The following is a 24,321-nucleotide window of genomic DNA, read 5'->3' as shown; positions in this document are numbered from 1 at the left end:
CAGTAATACTGGATAATATAAAGTTTCCTAACTACAAGAAAGCCATTATTTGAAAAGTGATATTACAATGGAATTATGACTGGAGCAATTCAGACTAGTGTGTGTTAACTGCATGTATTTTCTGTCCATTTTGCCAGCTTTACAGGAGGAAAAATTGCTATCATCTCCACATGAGAAATGGCTAACTCACCTTCAATCAACTGAAAAGATTCTTTGCATTTTCTAACCCAAGTCTTTTCAATTGAAGGGCAAATGTTGCAATGTCCTCAAAAAATAGCATTACAAAGATGGCAAGTGAAAGATAATGAAAAAAGACATAGAAACAGATCATAACTGTTAACATATTTCGTCAACTTTACACTATATGCATCATCATGACAAAGACTATGATATATTACATTGCCTTTAATTCCCTTATAGGGAGTAGGCGAGGCCATTTAGCCCTATCTAACTTTTGGAGACTCAGGGGGGGGGAGTTCAACCTCCACTGGTAGCCAATCAGAGATAGCTGGCCCAAGAATATCACTAATTATACTCAGCAATGGTGAAGAGAGGCAGCTGATAAGTGGTACCATCTTGTGGTCCCTAATCCTTACACTATATATTTATTGTCTGAGATAGTGTGAGTTCTACAATCAATTTTCTTGAGTTTAGAGGACAAAAAACCAACTTTCCTGTGTCAGAAATCAATTGACTCAGGAACCAGTTGAAGAAGGGCTTGGAAAATGTTCTTCTAGTTGGCAAATAGAACAGAACATAGGTCTTTCTTCAGGCAGCCAAGCACAGTGGGGGGCAAATGTCACTTCCACCGAGCTACATGAGCTTGATATATTTACATAATGGTTGAAAATTTTCATAAATTGTCATCATAACAAAAATAAATGAAATCAGCAATAATAATACACTGCAAACTGAACAAAATTTCCAACTGTATTTTACTTATTATTTTTTATTATAATTCCTAAAATTGTTATAAAGCTATAACAAATTATTGTGCTACCATGGGTGGGATAAGTGTCATATAATCTGAAAACACTAATGTACAGAATAAACTGGTATTTTTTCCCCCAAATACTACTAACTTTCAAAAAGTAGGGTGATGGTCTCAAACTGGGATATGAAAATAATCTCCCATCTAAAGGCATAGTAGGATCTGAATCTACAACCTTAAATTGGGCAGTGAAGATGTTATCCATTTGGTTAAATCTTCTGTCTTCTATATAATTTCTATGCTGTTGTTTTAAAACAATCAGACATATCTCTATTAAATTTATTGATTAATTAAACCTGATACTTTTAAACAACACTCAGCATTATTTTAAAAAAAGATTTGGTAATTAGAATTTTGATCCCTTGTTTTTAAATATTGCCTTCATGCACCCATTTGTTATTGAATTAAACTATTTGTGTTTCTTTCACATCTCGTATCGTATCATATCGCTTTTCATTGAATTGCATAAAAATTCAACATACAATTTTTGAGTTATCATTATTCCTTAATTTATGGAAACCAGTTTACATAGCCTTTATCAGAGCCTCTATAGCTCAGTCAGTATAGACGAAGCCCTTTGGTCAGAAAGACCTGGGTTTGATTCCCGTCAGTGATGTGAGGAACCTTTATCTGGTCTCTTTCGACTAAAGGTGAGTTGTTAGCTGGTTTCATATGGAGGTAGAGGGTTTTTCTCCCGAAAACTTGAGTTTTTTTGTCCCTCAGAACAGGCAACCCAGCCCTGTGAACACATGCTGGTCTGATAAAGTCAAAATTACCCCCCCCCCCCCCCCCGCAGCAGCAGGCCATTTGGGGAGGTTGTACTAACAAAAAAGTTCCATCAAGTGTAACACGCAGACCCTGCATTGTAAGCAGGATAAACGTGGAGAGGAAGAAGAAGTTTACGTAGCCTTTATGGGATAAATGTTATATAATCTAAAAAGTCATCAGTCTCAGTCATGACTGTATATTGCTAGTATAAGCATAACATATGGATATGGTAATCTGCCAGTGGGAGGTTTGTCACCTGTGTTATTTGCTTTACATAATTTGTTTGGAAAAACTGGCAGTCCCTGCAGTCTATAGCCAAGTGAGGAAAATCACAGAAAGAAATGAAACAAATATAAGTGATAATGGAAAAAAAAAAATCCCTTTCTTGAGGATAAAAAAAGCTTTTCAATATAAATTATTCTTTGATTAAATTTCGACAATAACAGTAATGGAGGTCAAAAGAAGCTGTTGCAATGTTGGGTGATAGCGTGTGACAAAAACGGCCAGAAATGTGGGGAGTAGCAGAGATTGGCTGCTGCACCATGACAATTCCAGCCTACACGGCTTTGTCTAATCAACAGTTCTTGATAAAAAACAACATGGTGGCTGTTCCTCCCCTCCCCTCCCCCCACTCGCCTGATCTCTCTCTCTCTCTCCATGTGGCAGGGTTTATTTCCAATAAAGAAAACCATGAAAGGGCAGTGATTTGTCGATGTGGATGAAGTGAAAGAAAAGTCACTGGGGGCCATAAACACTATTCCAATTAAGCAGTTCCAAAACTGTTTCCAGTAGTGAAAAAATTGCTGGGACAGGTGCAGTGACTCAAATGGGGAGTACTTTGAAGGACAGAATATGGTATTATAAACTATAATCTCTCGGGGGGACCCGGTAAACCCTAGAGAGTGCATCCCCTTTGTGGTGGATAGGGGAGCCCACCATGTGTGTGTGTGTGCGTGTGCATGGTGGGGTGGTCCGAATATACTGAATAAGGATTCATGGACCAACAGGGCCATAAGGGGCAATCATCTTGATTGTAAGGGAAGCGGCACTCCCATGGACCCCTAGCTGGATCTACCCTCTCCTTCTTCTACTTTGAGGAGGATCCACTTACTTTAATCTTTCCTATAAGGCCTTATCAGAAAAAAAATCTTATTTTATGACCCTTATGTTATTAGAGTACTCGAGGGCCATGGGGGTCTTTTCATTTCTGGCCTTACAACTATGCCCTCTCTATAAACCTTACTATAATTCTTCTATAATCTACTCTTTCCCCCTTCAATATACCCTATTCCTCCTATGGGTTTAAATTCGAAAGAAGGCTAGTTCAGAAGCCTTAAGGTAGCAGCCCTACCACTGAACTATTCCATCGTCAGGCTAGTCCCCTGACATGGAGAACATAATTCTACTTATAAGCTGACAGAAAAAGATAATCGGATTGAATCTATGGGAAACGACAAAATATAATACACAGAGCAAACTGGAATGTAAGAGGAATAGCATATAAAGAAATAGAATTAGACCAACTATTAAATTAAAGAAATTTTCAAATAGCAGTAATCACTGAAACAAAAAAGAAATTAAAAGGAACTATGAGAACCGAAAAATTTAATGTGATATACAGTGGAGTCAACAGAGACCAAAGAGCACAAGCAGGAGTCATGATTTGGATTCATAACTCCCACCATTCAAAACAGTTAAAACATTATAAATTATGGAATGAAAGAATAATAAAAGCTAGAATAAAAATATTCTTGTTGAGAGGCTTATACGCTGGTTAAACATGATAACTAATGTTTAAGGAATTGACAGCGTATACTAGAAATATAAATAAAATAAACTTTAATATATACTTTCCGATATTTCGGCAAACGTCACGTTGCCATCTTCTTGGGAACTTAATACAAAGACACGTGCACACAAGTACTACATAACAGCAAATGAGAACTGAAGCTAGGAAGCTAACGTTTTCCTAAAGTCCTGGTGGTGCCCCCTGGCGGGCTATATTGGTGGTTCTTGGCCTTTGGGCTAAAGTTCTTCTGATAATTGTTTCCCAAATTTGGGGCAGTCTCATGCATCCAAATTTGTTGAGGTTTGGCATGTTCCTAAGTGCTGAGGCTGATTCCATGAATAGTCTTTCATACTTGAACTTGCTGCAGTGTATGACTGTGGCTTTCTTCCATCTTATTCTGTGGCGAGTATCCAGAGCGTGGTCTGCAAGCCCAGAGTGGCTGTACTGGTGAAATCGGATGTAATCACCAGTACAGCCACTCTGGGCTTGCAGACCACGCTATGGATACTCGCCACAGAATAAGATGGAAGAAAGCCACAGTCATACACCGCAGCAAGTTCAAGTATGAAAGACTATTCATGGAATCAGCCTCCGCCCTTAGGAACATGCCAAACTTCAACAAATTTGGATGCATGAGACTGCCCCAAATTTGGGAAACAATTATCAGAAGAACTTCAGCCCAAAGGCCAAGAACCACCAATATAGCCCACCAGGACTTTAGGAAAACGTTAGCTTCCTAGCTTCAGTTCTCATTTGCTGTTATTTAGTACTTGTGTGCACGTGTCTTTGTATTAAGTTCCCAAGAAGATGGCAAAGTGACGTTTGCCGAAATATCGGAAAGTATATATTAAAGTTTATTTAATTTATATTTCTAGTATACACTGTCAATTCCTTAAATATTAGTTATCATAGAATAAAAATAGATAGAGGCTATTTAACAATAACTGGTTTATATGCCCCAGAAGAAGGAAGAGAACAGGATAATATTGATTTTTATAATCAGCTACAAAACATATATAATAAAATAAATAAAAATGATTACTTAATTTTAGCAGGAGACTTAAATGCAAGAATTGGAAATACGAAAATTAATAATAATATAGGAACACATGGAGAACATACTCTAAACAGGAATGATAAAAAATTGATTGACTTTTGATTTTGAAATTGATTAGTTTATAATAACCTAAAAATAATGAATTCCTTCTATAAACATAAAGACATACATAAATATACTTGGACTGCAAGAGGATGGAAATCAATATTAGATTACTTTATATTAAATGAAAAGATATCAAAATTTTTATTAGATGTTAGAGTTCACATAGGATATGAAATAAGCAGTAGCCACTTCCTTGTTAAAATAAAATTAAGATTACCACCTAAACGGCTACAAGTAACAAGAACAGAATGAAAAATTGAAACATTTGGTTATGAAACTATACTATTGAATGACACAAATGTACAATGGCTATATGAACAAAGAATTAACCAATATCTAGATAAAATAAAACAAAATGAAGAACAAAATATCTTACAGAAAGATATTTTAAATTTAAATGAAATAGTCAAAGATTATGGAATGATAATATCAACAGGAAAATCAAAAACTATGGCCTTTAAAGGACAAAATCCAGCAAGGACTAAAATAGTAATAGATAACAAGATCTTAGAACAGGTGAATTCATTTAACTAGGATGTATGATCACATATGAAAATGAAAAAGATATAAATGTAAAAATTGCAAAATATTTAAAAATAACAGGTGTAATTAACTCTATATTTAAACCAAACCTAGTTCAAAAACAAACTAGACTAAAAGTATACAATACATTAGCCCTACCAGTCTTAATGTATGGAAGAGAAATTTGGACAATAAAGCAAAAAGACAAACAAAGATTAATAACAGCAGAAATGAAGTTCATGAAAAAAAACTGCAAAGTATACCCTATTTGATCACAAAAGAAATGAAGAAATTATGAAAGAATTAAAACCAAGAACCAGTAATAGAAAAAAATTAAAAAATATAAACATAAATGGATGGAACACGTTCAAAGAATGAAAACAGAAAGATTACTAAAACAAGCCTTAAAGTACAAGCCATTAGGAAAAAGAAAACCAGGACGTCCTCTTAAACGATGACATCTAAGGCTGGAACAGGCCATGCTAGGCATAAATCCTTGATATGCATGATGATGATGATGATAAACTTTAATAAAATTTGCTTAAAAAATAATTCTGGTTATTTTTGGATACTCCCTGTGTGTGGGAGGGGGGGGGGTGAAAGTGTCAAAGTCATGCAAAACACTGCAGAACGCCCCCCAAATGCATTGGTTCAGCAATAAAGTACTTCTGCAGGCTGGCTGCTAGATAATACATTGAACTGAATCTGATGGTAATCTATCAAGAGGCCTGCCAACTAGCAAGAAAATAATCTAGCTACCACTCTACCAAACTCTTGAGGGGGAGACTGAGTAATGTAACATGCAGAGGACATTACTGAGGCCATGAAATAGACAGAAGAATTCTGGATGTAAGCTATGTCTGCAGGTCTGTTACCCGTTACTACATGCCTTTACATTTAATTTTCTTCCTCCCAACATCTAATTGTGAAATTCATAAGTATTACTATGGATTGTTGTCAGGTGGCGAAAGGGGGTAGGCCTATGTTTGGAGCTCCAAAAGCTAAATTGTTTAGCTTTAAAAAAAATAATGACATTAGTTAAAAACTGTGTATTAGACTGTATTGTGTGTTAATTAGATTTAAGTAAAACGTTTTCTTTTAAATATAGCTAATATAATCTTTGGGGTGCTTAAGGGTCAGAGCTGTATAATTGAGAGGAGACCTCCACATAGCCTTTCAAGGAATGCGGAGAACCGACCAGGGCTTCTGACCTAATGTCCAATCCTCACCTTCTCGTGGTGCACCCTATTGGGTATCTACTTTGATACTGAACGAACGAGGATGGGCTGGCAATTTGGGATTTAGCCGACCAAATTGTATTCTTATTGGTTAAACCAAAATAAAAAATGATGGTACAACATGACAAAATTTCATGCCAGCTGGGGCGTTGCCCGGTTAAACAAGGCCCCCGTTGTTTTCGCAAGGGAACCAGGGCGAACAGCGAAAAGTCAGCTACTGGAACAAATCCAAAAACAAACCCCAACTCAACATCACCAGAGTTAAAGATCGGTACTATCAACGTAAGAAGCCTGAATGGCAAAGAAATGGAGCTAGCTGAGGAATTAGATAAGTACCGGATCGACATAATAGGGGTGACTGAAACAAAAAAGACCAAAACTGGTGAGATCTTTCTGAGCAATAAATACAAAATGTTATATTCAGGCAATGACAATCAAGGAAAATAAGGAGTAGCCATAGTATTCAACATAAAATACGAGGCTAATCTTCTTGAATGGCAGTCAGTCTCAAGTAGAGTAATGTGGGCAAATATGAGAATGGGGAACTGGACAATGAGACTTATTTGTGCCTATGGTCCCACAGAAGGGTCTACTAAGGTAGAAGTGCAGGAATTTTTTTGAAGCTTTAGAAAAAACAACTGACACAATGAAAAAGGAAAAGTTGGTCCTTGTTGGGGATCTAAATAGCAGAGTAGGAAATGATTGTGAGACATACAAAAATATTTTGGGAAAATTTGGAGAAAAGCGCAAAGCTAATAATAATGGCAAATATCTGTTGGATTTCTGTTCATGGACTGGTTATTACTAACACTATGTTCCAACATAAAAATGTGCACAAATTCACATGGAGAGAAGAGGCTAGGAATAAGAAAAGTCTCATTGACTATGTTATTGTTGATAGTGATGTTTTCTCCCTGGTGCAGGACACCAGAGTGTACAGAGGATTTGAAATTGGAAGTGATTGATCACTACTTAGTATTGAGCAGAATAAAATTGAATTTCATATTGAAAAGAATAACATGTAAGAAAGTTTTAAAGCGAATAAAAGTTGAGCAGCTCTCAGATGTGAACTGTAGACTAAAATATACAAACGTTATTCTAGAAAAAATGAGAGAGTTTGAGAACAGGAATCAAACCTTGGAGATTCAGTGGCAATCTCTGAAGAAAACATTGATTGATTCTGCCAGAGAGGCATGTGGTGAGATTGTCTGCAGGGATAGAAAAATTTGAACTCCCTGCTGGACACAGGAAGTTAAAAAAGCAGTGAACGCAAAGAAGAAAGCTTGTGCTCTTAGAGAATACAGGGACAAATGTAAGAAAGCTAAACACTGCGTAAAACTAGCTAAACAAAAGTCATGGGAGGACTTTGGCAAGAATATAGAAAATAAATATCAAGAAGGTGGCAAAATATTCTGGAGGTTGTTGAAGAAGCTTAGGAATGGAAGAAAGAGTGCTGTAAAAGGAGTTAGAGATGATAAAGGTGACATGAAAACGGTAGAAAAAGATATCCTTGATGTATGGGGTAATTATTTTGAAAAACTGCTAAATGAAACAAGCAGTGATGACAGCACAGTAATAAAAAACACTGACCAGGCATGCAGTCAGGAATACATATCCATACGTGAAGTAGAAAAAGCCATCCAAGGCTTTTTCTACTTCACACTTTCTACTTGAAATGTGGAAAGGCAGCAGGAGTAGATGATATTCGACCAGAAATGCTGAAGTATGGTGGTATAAAAGTCATACGGTGGCTGCACTGCATAGTTCAGAAAGCCTGGACAGAGGGACGAATTCCCGATGATTGGAGTAGAGCTCTCATAGTACCCATATATAAAAAGGGAAATAAAACTGAATGTGAGAATTACAGAGGTATTTCCCTACTGAGTGTTCCTGGCAAGATCTATGCAAGTATACTTGAGAAACGGGTGAGAAGAATTGTGGAAGAAAATCTTGGTGAAGAACAAGCTGGATTCGGGCCAAATAGAGGCTGTCGGGATCAGATCTTCACTTTACGACAAATAGTCGAGAAAGCATGGGAATATAACAAAGATCTGTATTTAAGTTTTGTCGATTTGGAAAAGGCATATGACAAGGTGCCAAGAGAGAAGCTATTCAATACGCTGCAGTTATATGGTGTCAATGGGGCATTATATCAAGCAGTACTTAGTCTTTATTTGAGTTGTAAGTCAGCAGTTAGAATTGAAGGAAGTAGAGGAAGATGGTTTAATGTTAAATCTGGTGTGAGAAAAGGATGTATATTATTCCCTCTGTTATTCATTATCTATATGGATCACATTATGAAGGAAAGTGGTATTAAACCTGATATCAAAATTGGAGATGTTAATGTCAGCTGTTTGCTTTATCCGGATGATGTTATACTGCTAAATAAATCCGCTACAAGTCTGCAAGATTCTATGAGTAAATTCAATTGCTGTTGTAATAGATATGGTATGAAGGTCAGCAATAAAAAGACAAAGACAATGAAAATAGGCAGAATCATTGAAAATGTCAACTGTGTTGTGAATGGAGAACCCGTGGAACAAGTAAAACATTTCAGCTACTTAGGCACAATTTTTACTGAAGATGGTAAATTAAATATAGAAACAGACAACAGAATCAGCAAAGCTGGTATGGTAAGAAGTCAATTGAATAAATTCATATGGAATAAGAGAGAAATTAGTCGGAACACTAAATTAGCTGTATACAAGACTGTGTTCAAACCAATTTTAACTTATGGATCTGAGAGCTGGGTCAGAAGTAAAACACTTGACCAAAGACTAGAGACCGCAGATATGAGAGTCCTGAGAAAGATTAGAGGCGTGAACAGATGGCATCAATGGCAATATCATATTAAAAACGAGGATATTAGGAAAGAACTTGACATTGGCAGCATCCAGGAATGCATTAGCAGAGCTAATCTCAGGTGGTATGGTCACTTAAACAGAATGGGCAAAGAAAGATTAGCAAAACAAGTGTTCTCTGCCAGGTTGGCAGCAAGGCGACCCAGAGACAGACTAAGATATAGGTGGATTGCTATGGTACAAAGTGCCTTAGACGATAGAAATATAAGATCTGATAATGTTGGAGTCTTGACAAGTGACAGACTGATTTGGAGGAAAATTGTGGATAGGAAGTTAGTAATGATGTAGTTTTTTTTTTTTTTTTCATGTAGTAATGTTATATCCTGTACACCCCTTGAGGGTACATGGCAGGAATTTGATGATGATGATGATTATGCCGTAAGTTTGGGTGATGTTACCACTACGCCACCTGGATGTAAGAGAAGAGAAAGTTAGAAAGGTAAAAATTGTGAAATATATAGCTGTTAGTATAGTCATTTTGGATTCACAAGAAGGAACTAAGGCTAAAGAAGCAGTGTATTATGTCTGTTCTTGTGTGTTCTTATGGCTAGTTTTCTATTTTGCAGGATGAGAAACTCTGCTACCTCCACATAAGATTGGCTAACTTATTTTCAGATAAATAAAAAAAAAAACTCTACTTAGTGAGAACCAGAAGGCTCGACAATATTTTTTGAACCAGAAGCTAAAAATGTTCACAATGTCTTTTTTGTTTCTTCCTTTACTTCTACATGTTTCATTTCCTTTCCTGCAATTTGCCAAGTGCTTTTCAGGCTCTCTAACTGTCAGTTAATCATTAATTATAGTGTTAAACATAATACAGAGTTACTTACATAAATATTTAATTGGCATAAAATTTTTGCCCCAGTATCAAGGATATCTTCATTTTTTTGAAATCACTTGTTAATGTTATTTTTACTAGAACCTTAATGTATTTAGACACTCTACATCGCATACATGCAAGTTTGTGTGTTTTCATTGTTGAATCTACTGATTTCTATTTTAGTTATTTAATTTGAAAGTCATGCTGAAGATGCCTCCATATTATGTAATGTTTAACACTCCATATTATGTTTAACACTGTAATTAATGATTACCTGACAGTTGGAGACTTGAAAGCACTTGGCAAATTGCAGGAAAGAAGATGAAACATGTAGAAATAAAGGAAGGAAAAAAAATAAAATAAAATAGCCCATGAACTGCTAAAGACAAGATAATCTAGTTCCACTATACAACCTCTCTAAAATGTAGACTTTTCAAGTGACTTTAGGCCTACAATAAGCAAAGTGGTAATTTCCTAAAGAGCAACAAAAATTATCTATCACTTGCCTTGGCTACAACAGGATTCAAATTCATAATCGAATGACTGTAGAACAGATAATGCTATCTATTCGGCCAAACCATATTGACAAATTTACTTTTTTTTTTTTTTTACTTGGATGGAGCAAGCAACAAAAGTGCGTTTTCCAGATGAGAAAATTCGTGATGTAATTGAAGCAATGTAAGTTGAACAAGTGGATAATAAGATTGTGCTGGTTGGAACAAATGATTTGAAAGGAGAACAGTATGGTATAAGAAAGGAAAGAAATAGTTAAGAAGCAAAACAGGAAGAGCAAAAGGAGTCAAGATAGCAAGTCTGTTGTCACGGTATGATAAGAGTGAGCTGAGGAGAAGAACTGCAATTGCAAATCAGTCAGTAAGCAGGTTGTGAAGAAGAAATGGTATGCAGAACAAAAATATATGGGGTCACTTTGAAAATCAAAAGGATTTGTATATGCATGATGTATTGCAAATGAAAGTGTTGGTTTAAGAAACATGGAGAAACTGATCAGTGAAAATGCGAATATGAATTGTCAGGGAAACTAGATATGTCTGCATGGTTTCATGATAGTATGGATGCACATGTTAAAGTAGTAGAAAACTGAAAAAGGGAGGAGGAATTTGGTTGAAGATTTCACTCATCAGCATGGTAGTCAGATATCATATATACAGTGATACCTCAGCTAACAAGTGACCCTGCTAACGAATTTTTCAGCTAATGAAGATTTTTTTCACTGTTTTTCGGACTTGGTTAACAAATGTTTTAGTGGATGCACGCGCTAGCATAAAGCAGCAAACATGAACGGTCCGGCCATTCCAGGAGCTTATCTTTTCCATCTGTATGTGTATGACAAAGAAATGAGCTGACCACATCACATAGGGGAGGGGAGAACCACCAACCCGACTGGGTTGTTTATGTTTGAGACAGCAAGAAGTGAGACGCCTCATACCAGTGTCAGTACGGTGCATGCTCCGTGTGGCTGTGAATGTGAGTTAAGTGTGATAGCATTTATTCTTTACTTGGCTAAATTCTACTATGGGAGGTTAATTTATAATTAGTAAATTCTATTCTTATCTAATTAAATAAATAATATGCTATATGTTATATTTCTTTTATATTTTTGAGAAAAAAATTTTCTTGACAGTGGGTCCAAAAAAAGTATGCAACAAGCCCAAGAGAAGCAGAAAGTTGCTCACAATTGAGCAAAATAAAGAAATAATTTCAGTAAATGAAAGAGGAGTCAGAATTGTGGATTTAGCAGTCGAGCATGGCATAGCATCATCAATAGCTACAATTTTGAAGGAGGAGGAGATTAATGCAGCTTCAGTTGAAGCCGGTGTAAAAACCTTGGTCTCTCAATCCCAAAGAAGTTTTGTGAATGAAGAAATGGAAAAGCTTCTGATGAGCTGGATAAATGAGCATCAAATGGCTGGTGACACTATGACTCAAGATATGATCTGCAGCAAAGCCAGATTTATGAAAATTTGAAGAAAAATGTGGCAGGACACAGTACAGCAGAGGAAGAATTCAAAGGAAGGAGAGGATGGTTTGAGAAGTTCAAGAGAAGGTCAGGGATCCATAGTGTAATTAGACATGGAGAAGGAGCCAGTGCAAATAAAGAGGCAGCTGAGAAGTTTGTTAGAGAATTTCAGGAGTGAACCATCATTCATGGATACAAGCCAGAACAAGTGTTTAATTGTGATTGTTCTGGAAGCAAATGCCCAAGAGACCTTTCATCACAAAAGAAGAGAAGTGTATGCCAGGGTACAAACCTATGAAAGATAGAATAACTATTTTATTTTGTGCTAATGCAAATGGTGATCTCAAAATTAAACCCAATGTTGGTATACTACTCTGAGACACCAAGAATTTTCAAGAAGGAGAATGTTTGCAAGCCCATGTTTAGTGTTTATTGGAAGTCAAACACCAAGGCATGGGTAACAAGAAGCATATTCACAGAGTGGATTGTGGAGGTGTTTGGGACCACGGCGAAAGAAGTACCTGAGAGAAGAAAACTTGCCTGAAAAGGCTGTGCTTCTTCTGGACAATGTTCCAGGGCATCCACCTGGCTTGGAAGAAGATTTGGAGGCAGAATTTAACTTCATCAAGATAAAATTTCTTCCTGCAAACACCACATCTATTTTGCAACCCAGGTTTGATATGACCAACAGGTCATATCAAACTTTAAGAAATTGTATACAAAACATGTTCCAAAGATGTTTTGATGCAACTTCATTTACCAGTCTGACTCTGAGGGAATTCTGGAAGGAAAATTATCATATCCTTCATGCTATTCAAGTCATTGCCATGGCATGGGACGAAGTGTCAGTTAGGACACTTAATGCTGCCCGGAAAAAGTTATGCTGCAAGATAAGAAGTGCTGTTTCCAGTGTTCAAGATGCTGAAGATGCTGCTGAGGAACTTGCTGCTGAAAATGCTGACAATGTAGATAAGATAGTCTCCTGGCAAAACATTACATTTGGAGATAAATGAAGGAGATGTAGAAGAATTAGTTGAAGATTAACTGAATCAGGAAAGAGACAAGGAAGATAAAGAGTACTCATCAGAGGAGGAGGACAGCAATAAAAAGGAAAGAATGCCAACAGGTGACATTAAAAAAATGCTGCACTACTGGGAAGAGTTTCAGTCTTTGGCTACAAAGTGGCATCCCAACAAAGCTGAAATGGACAGACTTTGTACCTTGGTTGAAGACAAGTGTCTGAATCACTTTAAAAACATTCTGAAAAAAAGAGAAGTTCAATCAACTTTGGACAGATTTTTGACTTCCTTTAACAAAGAGACAGAGGCCAGCTACTGAAGAAGAGGAGACTTACCTTGAATAAACTTTGAAAATTTGGAAGAAGAATAGTAAAAATGTTGTGTACATATTTTCAGTTTAATGAAGTGTATATAATAGTGTAAAGATCGTCAGTTTTTCATTCATTCTACTTTCCATTCTCTTTCATCTAATTGGGTACCTGTTCATCTCAGCCTTTGGCGAGTTTTTGCCCTTTTATAGTGTGCTTTTTATAATTTTATAAAACTTATCTTTAAATAGTAGGCAGCATCCAGAACGAATTAAACGATTTTCTATAGAAACCTATGGGAAATCACGTTTCGGTTAATGAATGTGATTCCGAGACGAATTATCTTTGTTAGTCGAGGTAACACTGTATATGGTAATAATGCTAGAAGACAAAGCAGGAATAGAGATGAAGAGTTCATTGCCCTGGTAGATGTAAGGGAACTAAAAATTATAGGCATCAGTGAAATCAGGCTGACAGAGAAGGATGTTGTTACTGATGGGTTTAGTTTATTCAGGCAAGAGAAATGCATAAGAAGGGCAGAGGAGTAATATTAATGATTGCAAAGGAATTAAATCCACCAAGAGTAGAAATGTGCAGTAGTTCAGTTTTAGATACAGATTAAACAGGCTAAAATACAAAACTGACTCTTGCTACACAGCAGATTATCTGAAGTGGACTGTGAGATGCATAAACAGTTATTTAATCTTATGAATATAAGGATTATGATTATGGGTTATTTTAACTATGAGGATATAGACCAGAAGGAGGAGAAAGCATGCAAGATGAGGGAAAATAAATTTATACAATTACTCAGGGATAAGTACCTTAAGCAGCACATGATGGAAAGGAATCATAGGACCAGAACATTGGATCTAGTAGCAGCATCTGAGAATCTGTCTACGAATTGTAGATCTGAAGGGGCTTGAAAAAGTTTCATGTCTAGAGCAATGTATCCAGATGATGTACAAATAAATAAAAAAATAATTTAAACATAAATCCTTAGCACACTCATGATACTGATGCATTACAGGTTTACAAACTTTGGATGAGAGACATATATATATATATATATATATATATATTTTTTTTTTGAGTCTAAAAATATTTTATTGTTTGCTATCATTGGTATTATCATCATCAAATTCCTGCCATGTACCCTCAAGGGGTGTACAGGATATGATAGAACTACATAAAAAAAATTACATCATTACTAACTTCATATCTACAATCTTCCTCCAAATCAGTCTGTTACTTGTCAAGATTCCAACATTACCAGATCTTATATTACTATCGTCTAAGGCACTTTGTACCATAGCAATCCACCTATATCTTAGTCTGTCTCTGGGTCGCCTTGCTGCCAACCTGGCAGAGAACACTTGTTTTGCTAATCTTTCTTTGCCCATTCTGTTTAAGTGACCATACCACCTGAGATTAGCTCTGCTAATGCATTCCTGGATGCTGCCAATGTCAAGTTCTTTCCTAATATCCTCGTTTTTAATATGATATTGCCATTGATGCCATCTGTTCATGCCTCTATTCTCAGGACTCTCATATCTGCGGTCTCTAGTCTTTGATCAAGTTTTACTTCTGACCCAGCTCTCAGATCCATAAGTTAAAACTGGTTTGAACACTGTCTTGTATACAGCTAATTTAGTGTTCCAACTAATTTCTCTCTTATTCCATATGAATTTATTCAATTGACTTCCCACCATACCAGCTTTGCTGATTCTGTTGTCTATTTCTATATTTAATTTACCATCTTCAGTAAAAATCGTGCCTAAGTAGCTGAAATGTTTTACTTGTTCCACAGGTTCTCCATTCACAACAAAGTTAACATTTTCAATGATTCTGCCTATTTTCATTGTCTTTGTCTTTTTAATGCTGCCCTTCATACCATATCTATTACAACAGTTATTCAATTTAGTCAGAGAATCTTGCAGACTTGTAGCGGATTTATTTAAAAGTATAACATCATCCGTATAAAGCAAAGAACTGACATTAAAATCTCCAATTTTGATATCATGTTTAATACCACTTTCCTTCATAATGTGATCCATATAGATAATGAATAACAGAGGGGATAATGTACAACCTTGTCTCACACCATATTTAACATTAAACCATCTTCCTGTACTTCCTTCAATTCTAACTGCTGACTTACAACTCAAATAAAGACTAAGTATTGCTGGATATAATGCCTCATTGACACCATATAACTGTAGCATATTGAATGGCTTCTCTCTTGGCACCTTGTCATATGCCTTTTCCAGATTTTGTTATATTCCCATGCTTTCTCGACTATTTGTCGTAAAGTGAAGATCTGATCCTGACAGCCTCTATTTGGCCTGAATCCAACTTGTTCTTCACCAAGCTTTTCTTCCACAATTCTTCTCAACCGTTTCTCAAGTATACTTGCATAGATCTTGCCAGGAACACTCAGTAGGAAAATACCTCTGTAATTCTCACATTCAATTTTATTTCCCTTTTTATATATGGGTACTATGAGTGCTCTACTCCAATCATCGGGAATTCGTCCCTATGTTCAGGCTTTCTAAACTATGCAGTGCAGCCACTGTAAGACTCTTATACCACCATACTTCAGCATTTCTGGTCGAATATCATCTACTCCTGCTGCCTTTCCACATTTCAAGCCTTTGATGGCTTTTTCTACTTCAAGTATGGATATGTATTCCTGACTGCATGCCTGGTCAGTGTTTTTTACCACTGTGCTGTCATCATTGCTTGTTTAATTTAGCAGTTTTTCAAAGTAATTACTCCATACTTCAAGGATATCTTTTTCTCCTGTTTTCATGTCACCTTTATCATCTCTAACTCCTTTTACAGCACTCTTTTCTCCATTCCTAAGCTTCTTCAACAACCTCCAGAATATTTTGCCACCTTCTTGATATTTATTTTCTATATTCTTGCCAAAGTCCTCCCATGACTTTTGTTTAGCTTTCTTACATTTGTCTCTTTATTCTCTAAGAGCACAAGCTGACTTATTTGCCAGAAACTTTTGATATGCTTTCTTCTTTTCCTTCACTGCCTCTTTAACTTCCTGTGTCCACCACTGAGTTCTAATTTTTCTATCTTTGCAGACAACTTCATCACATGCCTCTCTAGCTGAATCAATCACATGTCTATCTAGCTGAATTCCTGTTCAAACCTTGGAGTTTGAACAGGAATCAAACTCCAAGGTTTGATTCCTGTTCTCAAACTCTTTATTATTATTATTTTTTCTCTTAGTGTGGAATTAGTCTCAGTAATCCACATTAATTCTTTTAATAATAATAATAATAATACATGATTAACAATTATATAACAGATACTTGTAACAATTATATAACATATACTTGCAAGTTAATAATATTCTTAAATAATATATATATATATTTTTTTTTTATGTCTCAGATAAATTGCATACATAGATACTGTAATAATTATGTATATATAATATTTATAACACATTATAATTGTGAAAAACAGATACTTGCAAGTTAATAATTTTCTTTCTCAAAGCTTAGCAGAGCTTATCTGAGGAAGATGATAGATGGTGGTGGTTTCATGGTTATGTTTCTATACTGATCGCAAGCCAGGTTTGATTTTACTGTTTGTTGGTACATGCAGAAGACTTCACCTGCTATTACAGTTTAACTTTTTTTGCAAACAGTGTTGGATTTAGACATGGTGTGTTTGTTTCTTTATGTTCTTGTAGTGATGGTTTTTGAGAGGGGGTTTGTCATAGGTTTGTGTGTGTTTCTCTTTTTTCTTCTTAGAGCAATTCCTGTTTCTCTTCACCCCCCCACGCGCGTGCGTGGGGGGGGGGGAAGAGAAACAGGAATTGCTCTAATTTTCATTCTTGTTATAATATTTATATAGCACCTGCTTCAGCTCTCTGTATGTTCCTACGTTTCTGTTGTCGTACGACTGTTTGTTTATCATGTCATGTTGGAATAGCCTAAAAGTTTGTTGACTGTGGTCTTGTTTGATATGTTGTTCTGGTTACTCTATAGGTTGGGCTGTAGTAATGTTTTAACATGACTGTGTAGTGGCATAAGTGTTTCACCTTAAATATTTTGTGTTTTGTCCGTGCTTCCTGCATAAGTGTGGGTTGTTCCCAGAATATCAGTTTTACCATTTTATCTTGTAACCTGTTAAGTCTGTAGTCTGCGCAGAATGCATATGATGTGACTGCATATCTTAAAATGTTTTCACATAATGCTTTATAGATTAGTATTTTTATGTGTGTTGGGGCAATGTCTTTTAATCTGTATAGTTTGCTTGCTATTATCCTAAGCTTGGTATGTAGGTAGTTTATATGGCTATTCCAACTTTGATCAGCATCGAAGTGTAGTCCGAGATAGCATGTTGTTTTCACCTGGGTGATGGTTGTGATTTTAGGTTCTGCGCTTTGTGTATAGGAGGATGAATGTCAGATAGCGAGATATTTAGTTTCTATGGGCAGGGTTTGGGGGTTTTTGAATATCATTAGGTTTGTTTTTCCAGGGTTTATATATATGCCATTTTCAGTTAACCAGTTAGTGATTTGATTGATGTCGTGTTGCATATTTGTGCAAACGATATTTGCATTGTTGTGAATGGATACTATGGCCTGTCGTCTGCATACTGGAATATTTTACTTTTTAGGGGAAGGTGGCTTATGTTGTGTGTGTATATGTCAAAGAGAATGGGAGATAGAACAGCTCCTTGTGGTACTCCACAGGTTACATGAACCTCTTTGCTGTATGCTGATCCTATATGTGTGGTGTGCTTTCTGTTTTTCATGTATGCTTTAAACCACTGGAGTAGATGATCTCCAATTCTGATATGCGTTAGTTTCGTTAACAAGGTTTTGTGTGTTAGTGTGTCAAATGCTTTTGTTAGATCAATGAATACCACTAATGTTATTCTGTTTTTATCCAATGCAGCGTTTATTAGGCCAGGAGTGTTGCTGTTCCTTTATTTTTTTGAAAGCCATATTGTGTTTTGGATATGATTTGAATTTTTGAACTTATGTGGAGAGTTTGTGATGCACAATGCGCTCCATGATTTGGTTGATTACAGACAACGTGGCGATGGGTCTGTAATTCCTTATAATGTTTATTTTTCCATGTTTGTGTATAGGTGTGATTAATGCAGTCTTTAGTGTTTCAGGTATGTGTCCCGTTTCGAAGATTTTATTTAACAGTGTTTATATAACTGGAAGTAGGTTGATCGAGTGTTTCTTGATGTCTTTTGGTCTGATTCCGTCTATCCCCGATCCTTTTGTTAGGATTAATTTGTTGAATTGCTAGTGATAGTTCTTCTTTTGTTACTGTGGGGAACCACATCGACTGGGTTGCTCGTGGACCTAGTGGAGAATGTTCGTTTGTGTGAGGAAAGGTTGTTTCTTGTAGTTTTTGGACAGAATTCATGAAGTGCTAATTAAAGTTGTTTGCCAACTGTTTGAGGGATTTGGGGTTGCAGGCAAAGCTGTGTTTTATTGTTTCTGAGGCAGTGGTTCTGTGTATATTGTCCAGCATTTCATTAATCAGGTGCCAGGTTTCCTTTATGTCATTCTGAGCTGTTGTTAATTTGTTGCTGTAATAGTTTCTTTTTGCCGTTCTAATCTGTGTTGTTAGGAGATTCCGTTTCCTTTTGTATTCAGCTTTTAAAGCGATATTGTTTGGCAACATCTTAAGTTGTTTCCATAAGGCATCTTTTCTTTGTATGTCTGTTAATATGTTGTCTGTTATCCACGGATTTTGTTTCATTGGGGGGGGGGGATTTTTATTTTTGTTAATGCTATGTTATATATTTTGTTAAATGCAAGTTTAAGATTGTTATATATACAGCTTCAGCAGAGTCTAAAGATGCAATCTGCATCCAGTCTGTTTTTCTGATTTCATCGTTTACTATTGTTTCATAGAATGCTATAATACTGTTTTGTAGTCTCAGTGAGTTTTATGGGTTCTGGTTCAGCGTGTAACTGTAATGCTGTGAAATAATGGTCTGCTAGTTTGCATGCTATGACGGCTGCTGTGTGGATGTTTGGAGGGGCCCTTATATTTATATGATCAATGCAAGATGAGGTTGTTGTGTTTCCGGCTATCTCTTCTCGTGTATACGATTATATGGATGGGGTTATGTTATATGCTGATAATAGGTCTAGGTATTGTTCTGTGTTGTTATTTATGTTTCTAATATTTATATTAATGTCTCCTATTGATATTAAATGGATAAGAATCCTATATTGTTATATAGCCAGTAAGTGAAATTCAAGATCGATAACTACGATCTATGAGTTTCAATGCCGAAAATCTATCGGCGAAGGCAATTCGAAGCAAAGGTGGAGCAAGATCCCTCACTATTCTTGATATTCTCTCATAGATCGTAGTTATCGATCTTGAATTTCACTTACTGGCTATATAACAATATAGGATTCTTATCCATTTAATATCTATTCAATTGCCAGAAAACTAGCCTTTTGGCTTTTTATTTTAATTACAAAATACAAGCACACCTTTATGGCATTCGTATAGTGAAGGTATGTAAGTTCTTTTCACTAAGCTTTGATATTTTCCAGGTCTACCTACTCACTAATGAGACCTCAAAAAAGGTTGAAACCGGTCTGGGTAGTGACCTCCCCTCATAATGTAATGACAGTATTACATCTCCTAGGAGCTGTGTTTTACATTATGAGAGAATATCAAGAATAGTGAGGGAGCTTGCTCCATCTTTGCTTCGAATTGCCTTCGCCGATAGTTTTTTGGCATTGAAACTCATAGATCGTAGTTATCGATCTTGAGTTTCACTTACTGGCTATATAACAATATAGGATTCTTATCCATTTAATATCTATTCAATTGCCAGAAAACTAACCTTTTGGCTTTTTATTTTAATGTCTCCTATTATTATCAAGTATTCTGAGGTGCCTACTTCTGTGGCTAAAAGCCATCTGTTTAGTTCTTCTAGGAATTTTCTGGTGCTTAAGTTGGATGGTCTGTATATTGCGTTTAATATTAAGGAGTTTTCTTGTTTGATGTTTTTAATTTCAATGCATGTGTTTTCTGCATATTCTAATTTATAGTTTATTTCTGTTACTTCTAGTTTATGTTTGGTAAATATTATTATACCACCGCCTTGTTTTGTTTGTCTGCAGTGTTTGTGTTGTTGGAAGTGTGGCATTTGGTAGGTGGATGCCTTTTCATTTGTCGTAGATACTTCAGTCAGTATTAAAATGTCTATGTCATCTATCTTCCTTCAGATAAGCTTGCAGGGTCAGCCAATATTTCTGAATGCTTCTGATGTTGATGTGGAGAATAGATAGTCCTTTTTTGGGGATTGTCACTTGTTTCCATTCTGTTATTGATTTCAGAATGTGGCAATTATCATGTTCTGGGGTGATTACGTCTGCTTGATGGTTTGCATTCATGTTGGTTGGTGTGCTGTTCCTTCTTTACGAGTTGTCAATATTCCTTTCAATGTGGTAGTCTGTTGAGGACTTCTACAGATTTTATTTCGATTGGTTTTAAGTCTTGTGTCTTTCTAAGGAATATTTTGCTGTCTCTTATCCATATAAACTGGTAATTTTTTTCTGTTTTTACTTTCCTTGCTTGGTAGAATAGTTTCTGATAATATGGCATTAGGTATTCAGACAAGTATATTGGAGTATTGTCGTGGTCTCCTTTCAGATCCTTGACTACTGGTTTTTTAATCTGCTAGCTTTTATAAGTGTAGAATAAGATGATATTTTTGTTGGACTGTTGGTGGGTCGCACTACGACAGAAGAAGGACGGGAATTATTTTCTCTTTTCCTTTTTTTGTGGTAACCGATGCACTGACTGGATGTCTTTTGATTCAATGGGAGAGCCAATTTTTTGGCTTAGTTGTATTACAGTGTCTCTTAGATGTTCTGTAGCAATTTCTGGGAGACCGTCTATGAGGAGATCATTTTTGTACTGCTGTTGATTTAAGAGTTCGTACTGTTGCTTTAAAGAGTTTAGTTCTTGTCGTAGTTCTGTTGTCTCTCTAATTAAATTATGCTGTTTTTCTGTTAGCTCTTTAACGCAGTTTTTAATTTCTCTAATGGTTTGTAATACATCTTCTACCGAGTTGTTATTAAATTTAATAAATTCCTCATATTAGTTGAATTTTTCTGTAAATTGTCAGGTATGTTTTTTTGAAATAGTTCTCCAACAAAATCGATTAAACAGTCTTTTAGGTTTTGTAATCTATTTTCAAGTAATGCATTTAAAGTTGGCTCACCTGGGTTTCCGTTGTTTTTACTTTGTTTTTAATTCCCTCTGCTGTTGATAGCTGTTTACAGCCTGCGAATGTTTTCTGCATTTGCTGTTTTCTGCCTGCAGTCGGTATAATAATAATAATAAGTTGACTGTTATGCTTCCAATTTGTAAGAATGATCATGCAGGTTTGATTTGGGAAGTGGCAACGTATGTAAGAGCATATGTTGAACTATAAGGCAGATAATTATAATAAAGATTATAATAAACTGAGAATGTAGACTGAGGCAATGCAGTCTGAGGTGTGAAAAATTGTATGGTAGAGGAATCAACTGCATAAAAAAAAATGAGACAGAGAGTGCCTAAGGGAAGTTATATCTAACAGCATCCCCAAAATTAGGAGAATTTCATGGAGTTAAATGGATGAATAACATCTTAAAGTAAGAACTACATAAAAAAAATAATGCTGTGGATCCTGCGAAGGGTGATGACAAGACTCAGCAGTACTATAAAATAGTAGGTTAGGAGAGTGATGCCAATGTTGAGGATGGTAAAACTGGATCACAAAAAGAATTTAGCCAAACAGATCAAAAGAAATCCAAGAGAATTCTATTGCTATATAACAAATAAAAGGAAGAGTGAACATGGAAGAATAACATTAATGAATGAAAATGGTAGAAAAGGATAAGATGCACACAAGAAACAGTTGAGTTTTTAAGTGCTTACTTTAATGATGTATATACTCTATCATACCCATTAGCTCTGCGGATGTCATGGAGGAACTGGGCAAAAGAATTGTACTAACTGGTCTGATATCAAGGTACTGGAAAGGGTTAGGAATCACATCCAAGGGGTGAGTAGACTACAACAGGATTCTCTATAGAAGATGATATGGTTTCATTAAAGGTAGATCTTGTTTTAGTAATCTGCTCATATTCTACAACACAGAGACAGATTTAGATAATGGGAATGGATATAGCACAATTCTTTCTGGATTTTGCCAAGGCATTTGACAGGATTCTGCATTGGAGGTTGTTATACAAACTCAGAGGGACGGGCTTACAAACTCAACTTGTGACATGGCCTGGAGAGTGGCTGACACAAAAAGTGATGTATGATGTGCTGGATCCATGAAGAAGAGGAGGAGGTGATAAGTGGTGTGCTACAGTTCTGTACTTAAGCCACTGTTGTTTACCATGTATATCAATGATATTGGGGAGAGTCTTGAGTGTGATATTCAGTTATTTGCTGATGATGCTAAGTTAGGGAAAATAGTAAGGAATATAAGTGATACAGAACCCCTGTATCACTTATATTCACTAGATGATTTGAACAGATTTGTAATATGAGCAAGTGATGAATGTCAGTTTAATGTTATGAAGTGTAAAGTTATTCTTTTGGGAGGAGGACTCCACAGAGTATTACATAAATCAGAAACTACTAAAAGTAGTTGAAACAAGATTTAAGGGTTATTTTGAACAATGATTTAAAGTTTAGGAGTCACTGCTAAAGTGTTTAATTCATCACATTGGATAACAGCACTGTAAAAGAGAACACTAAATTATAAGAATAACAGTTATTCTTCCACTTTACAAGGGCTTTGACAAAACCACATCTGCATAAGTAAACCAGCAGAAGACTTAACAATGAAAATGCCATCTCCACCAAAGATTGAGTTCTTTGGAAGATTAAGTTCCTTCACAAAAGTAATCGCATGGAATATTCATACTAAAAGAATTGTGAAACCTTGCTTCACCATCCAAATCTGAACAGAAATGATGGATTTAATGAAGAATATTCCATCATAACCCTAACAGCACTATTCTCCACTAAATATGTCTAATAACTAACATTTAAGTACGCCAGCTAAGCTTACCCAAGTGGTATCAAGACCTCTTGAACCAACATCTGTACAAGATAAGACATTCACTTCTCTTTTCTGGAACCTCTCATATTGTCCAAGTCTGTACTAAAGAAAAATATAATAGTAAGTTTCATTTTAATTATTATCATCACGTATTAAGTATCAACTTCATTATCTCAATCTGGTATTTCAGCATTTTATGACAGCGATATTATCAGAGATAACATTGACAACACTAAACTAAATAGCACCATAATATATATGCACCTACTGAGAGTTCGTTTATGAAAATATAACTTTATGACATGGGATTGTTATGGCTGAATAATGGAATTTTGCCCTCAGTTCAAAATAGCTGTTTGGCCAATGAAACAGAAAAGCACTAATAAAAGGTGAATGCATGGACTTCTGAGAAAAATCTGAATCTAGCTATAATAAAAAAATGGATAAAAAAATAGTACCATATAACTCATAGAAAATGTCATAAGATGATATTATCATAAGATGAAATGCCAGATTTAAGATGATGTCAATCAATTCAAGATCTTTATTATGTCTAATGCTTAATGTGCAGACAAATGATATTAATGATATAAATGATTCAGCAATAGGGACTGATGAGATATCAGCACATGTGCTAAAAGAGTGTTCAGCTGAACTGGCTATTCCTTTGACCAGGCTGTTTAATATGAGTCTCAGAACAGGGAAGATTCCGCAGGAATGTATAGCAATTCAATTGCACAAGGGTGGTGTAAAGACCGATGTATCCAGCTATTGAC

General features: G+C 35.8%; 1 protein-coding gene across 4 annotated transcripts in view; it reads right to left on the bottom strand.

The window, feature by feature from the left end:
- The window catches only part of Dbp21E2 (putative ATP-dependent RNA helicase Dbp21E2), a 154,781-nt gene that overhangs the window by 21,299 nt on the left and 109,161 nt on the right, over positions 1-24,321 (bottom strand). For all 4 annotated transcript variants that reach the window (XM_090399301.1, XM_090399298.1, XM_090399299.1 and 1 more), the window contains exon 11: positions 23,555-23,647. In XM_090399301.1, the coding sequence (XP_090255427.1) occupies positions 23,555-23,647 (93 nt within the window). The remainder of the gene's footprint in view (positions 1-23,554; positions 23,648-24,321) is intronic.

Source organism: Typopeltis vanoorti, chromosome 10 (genome assembly GCF_054136105.1).
Source record: "Typopeltis vanoorti isolate ZY-2024b chromosome 10, IOZ_Tvanoo_1.0, whole genome shotgun sequence".
Lineage (NCBI taxonomy): Eukaryota > Metazoa > Arthropoda > Arachnida > Uropygi > Thelyphonidae > Typopeltis > Typopeltis vanoorti.
This window is presented reverse-complemented; position numbering and strand designations above follow the sequence as displayed.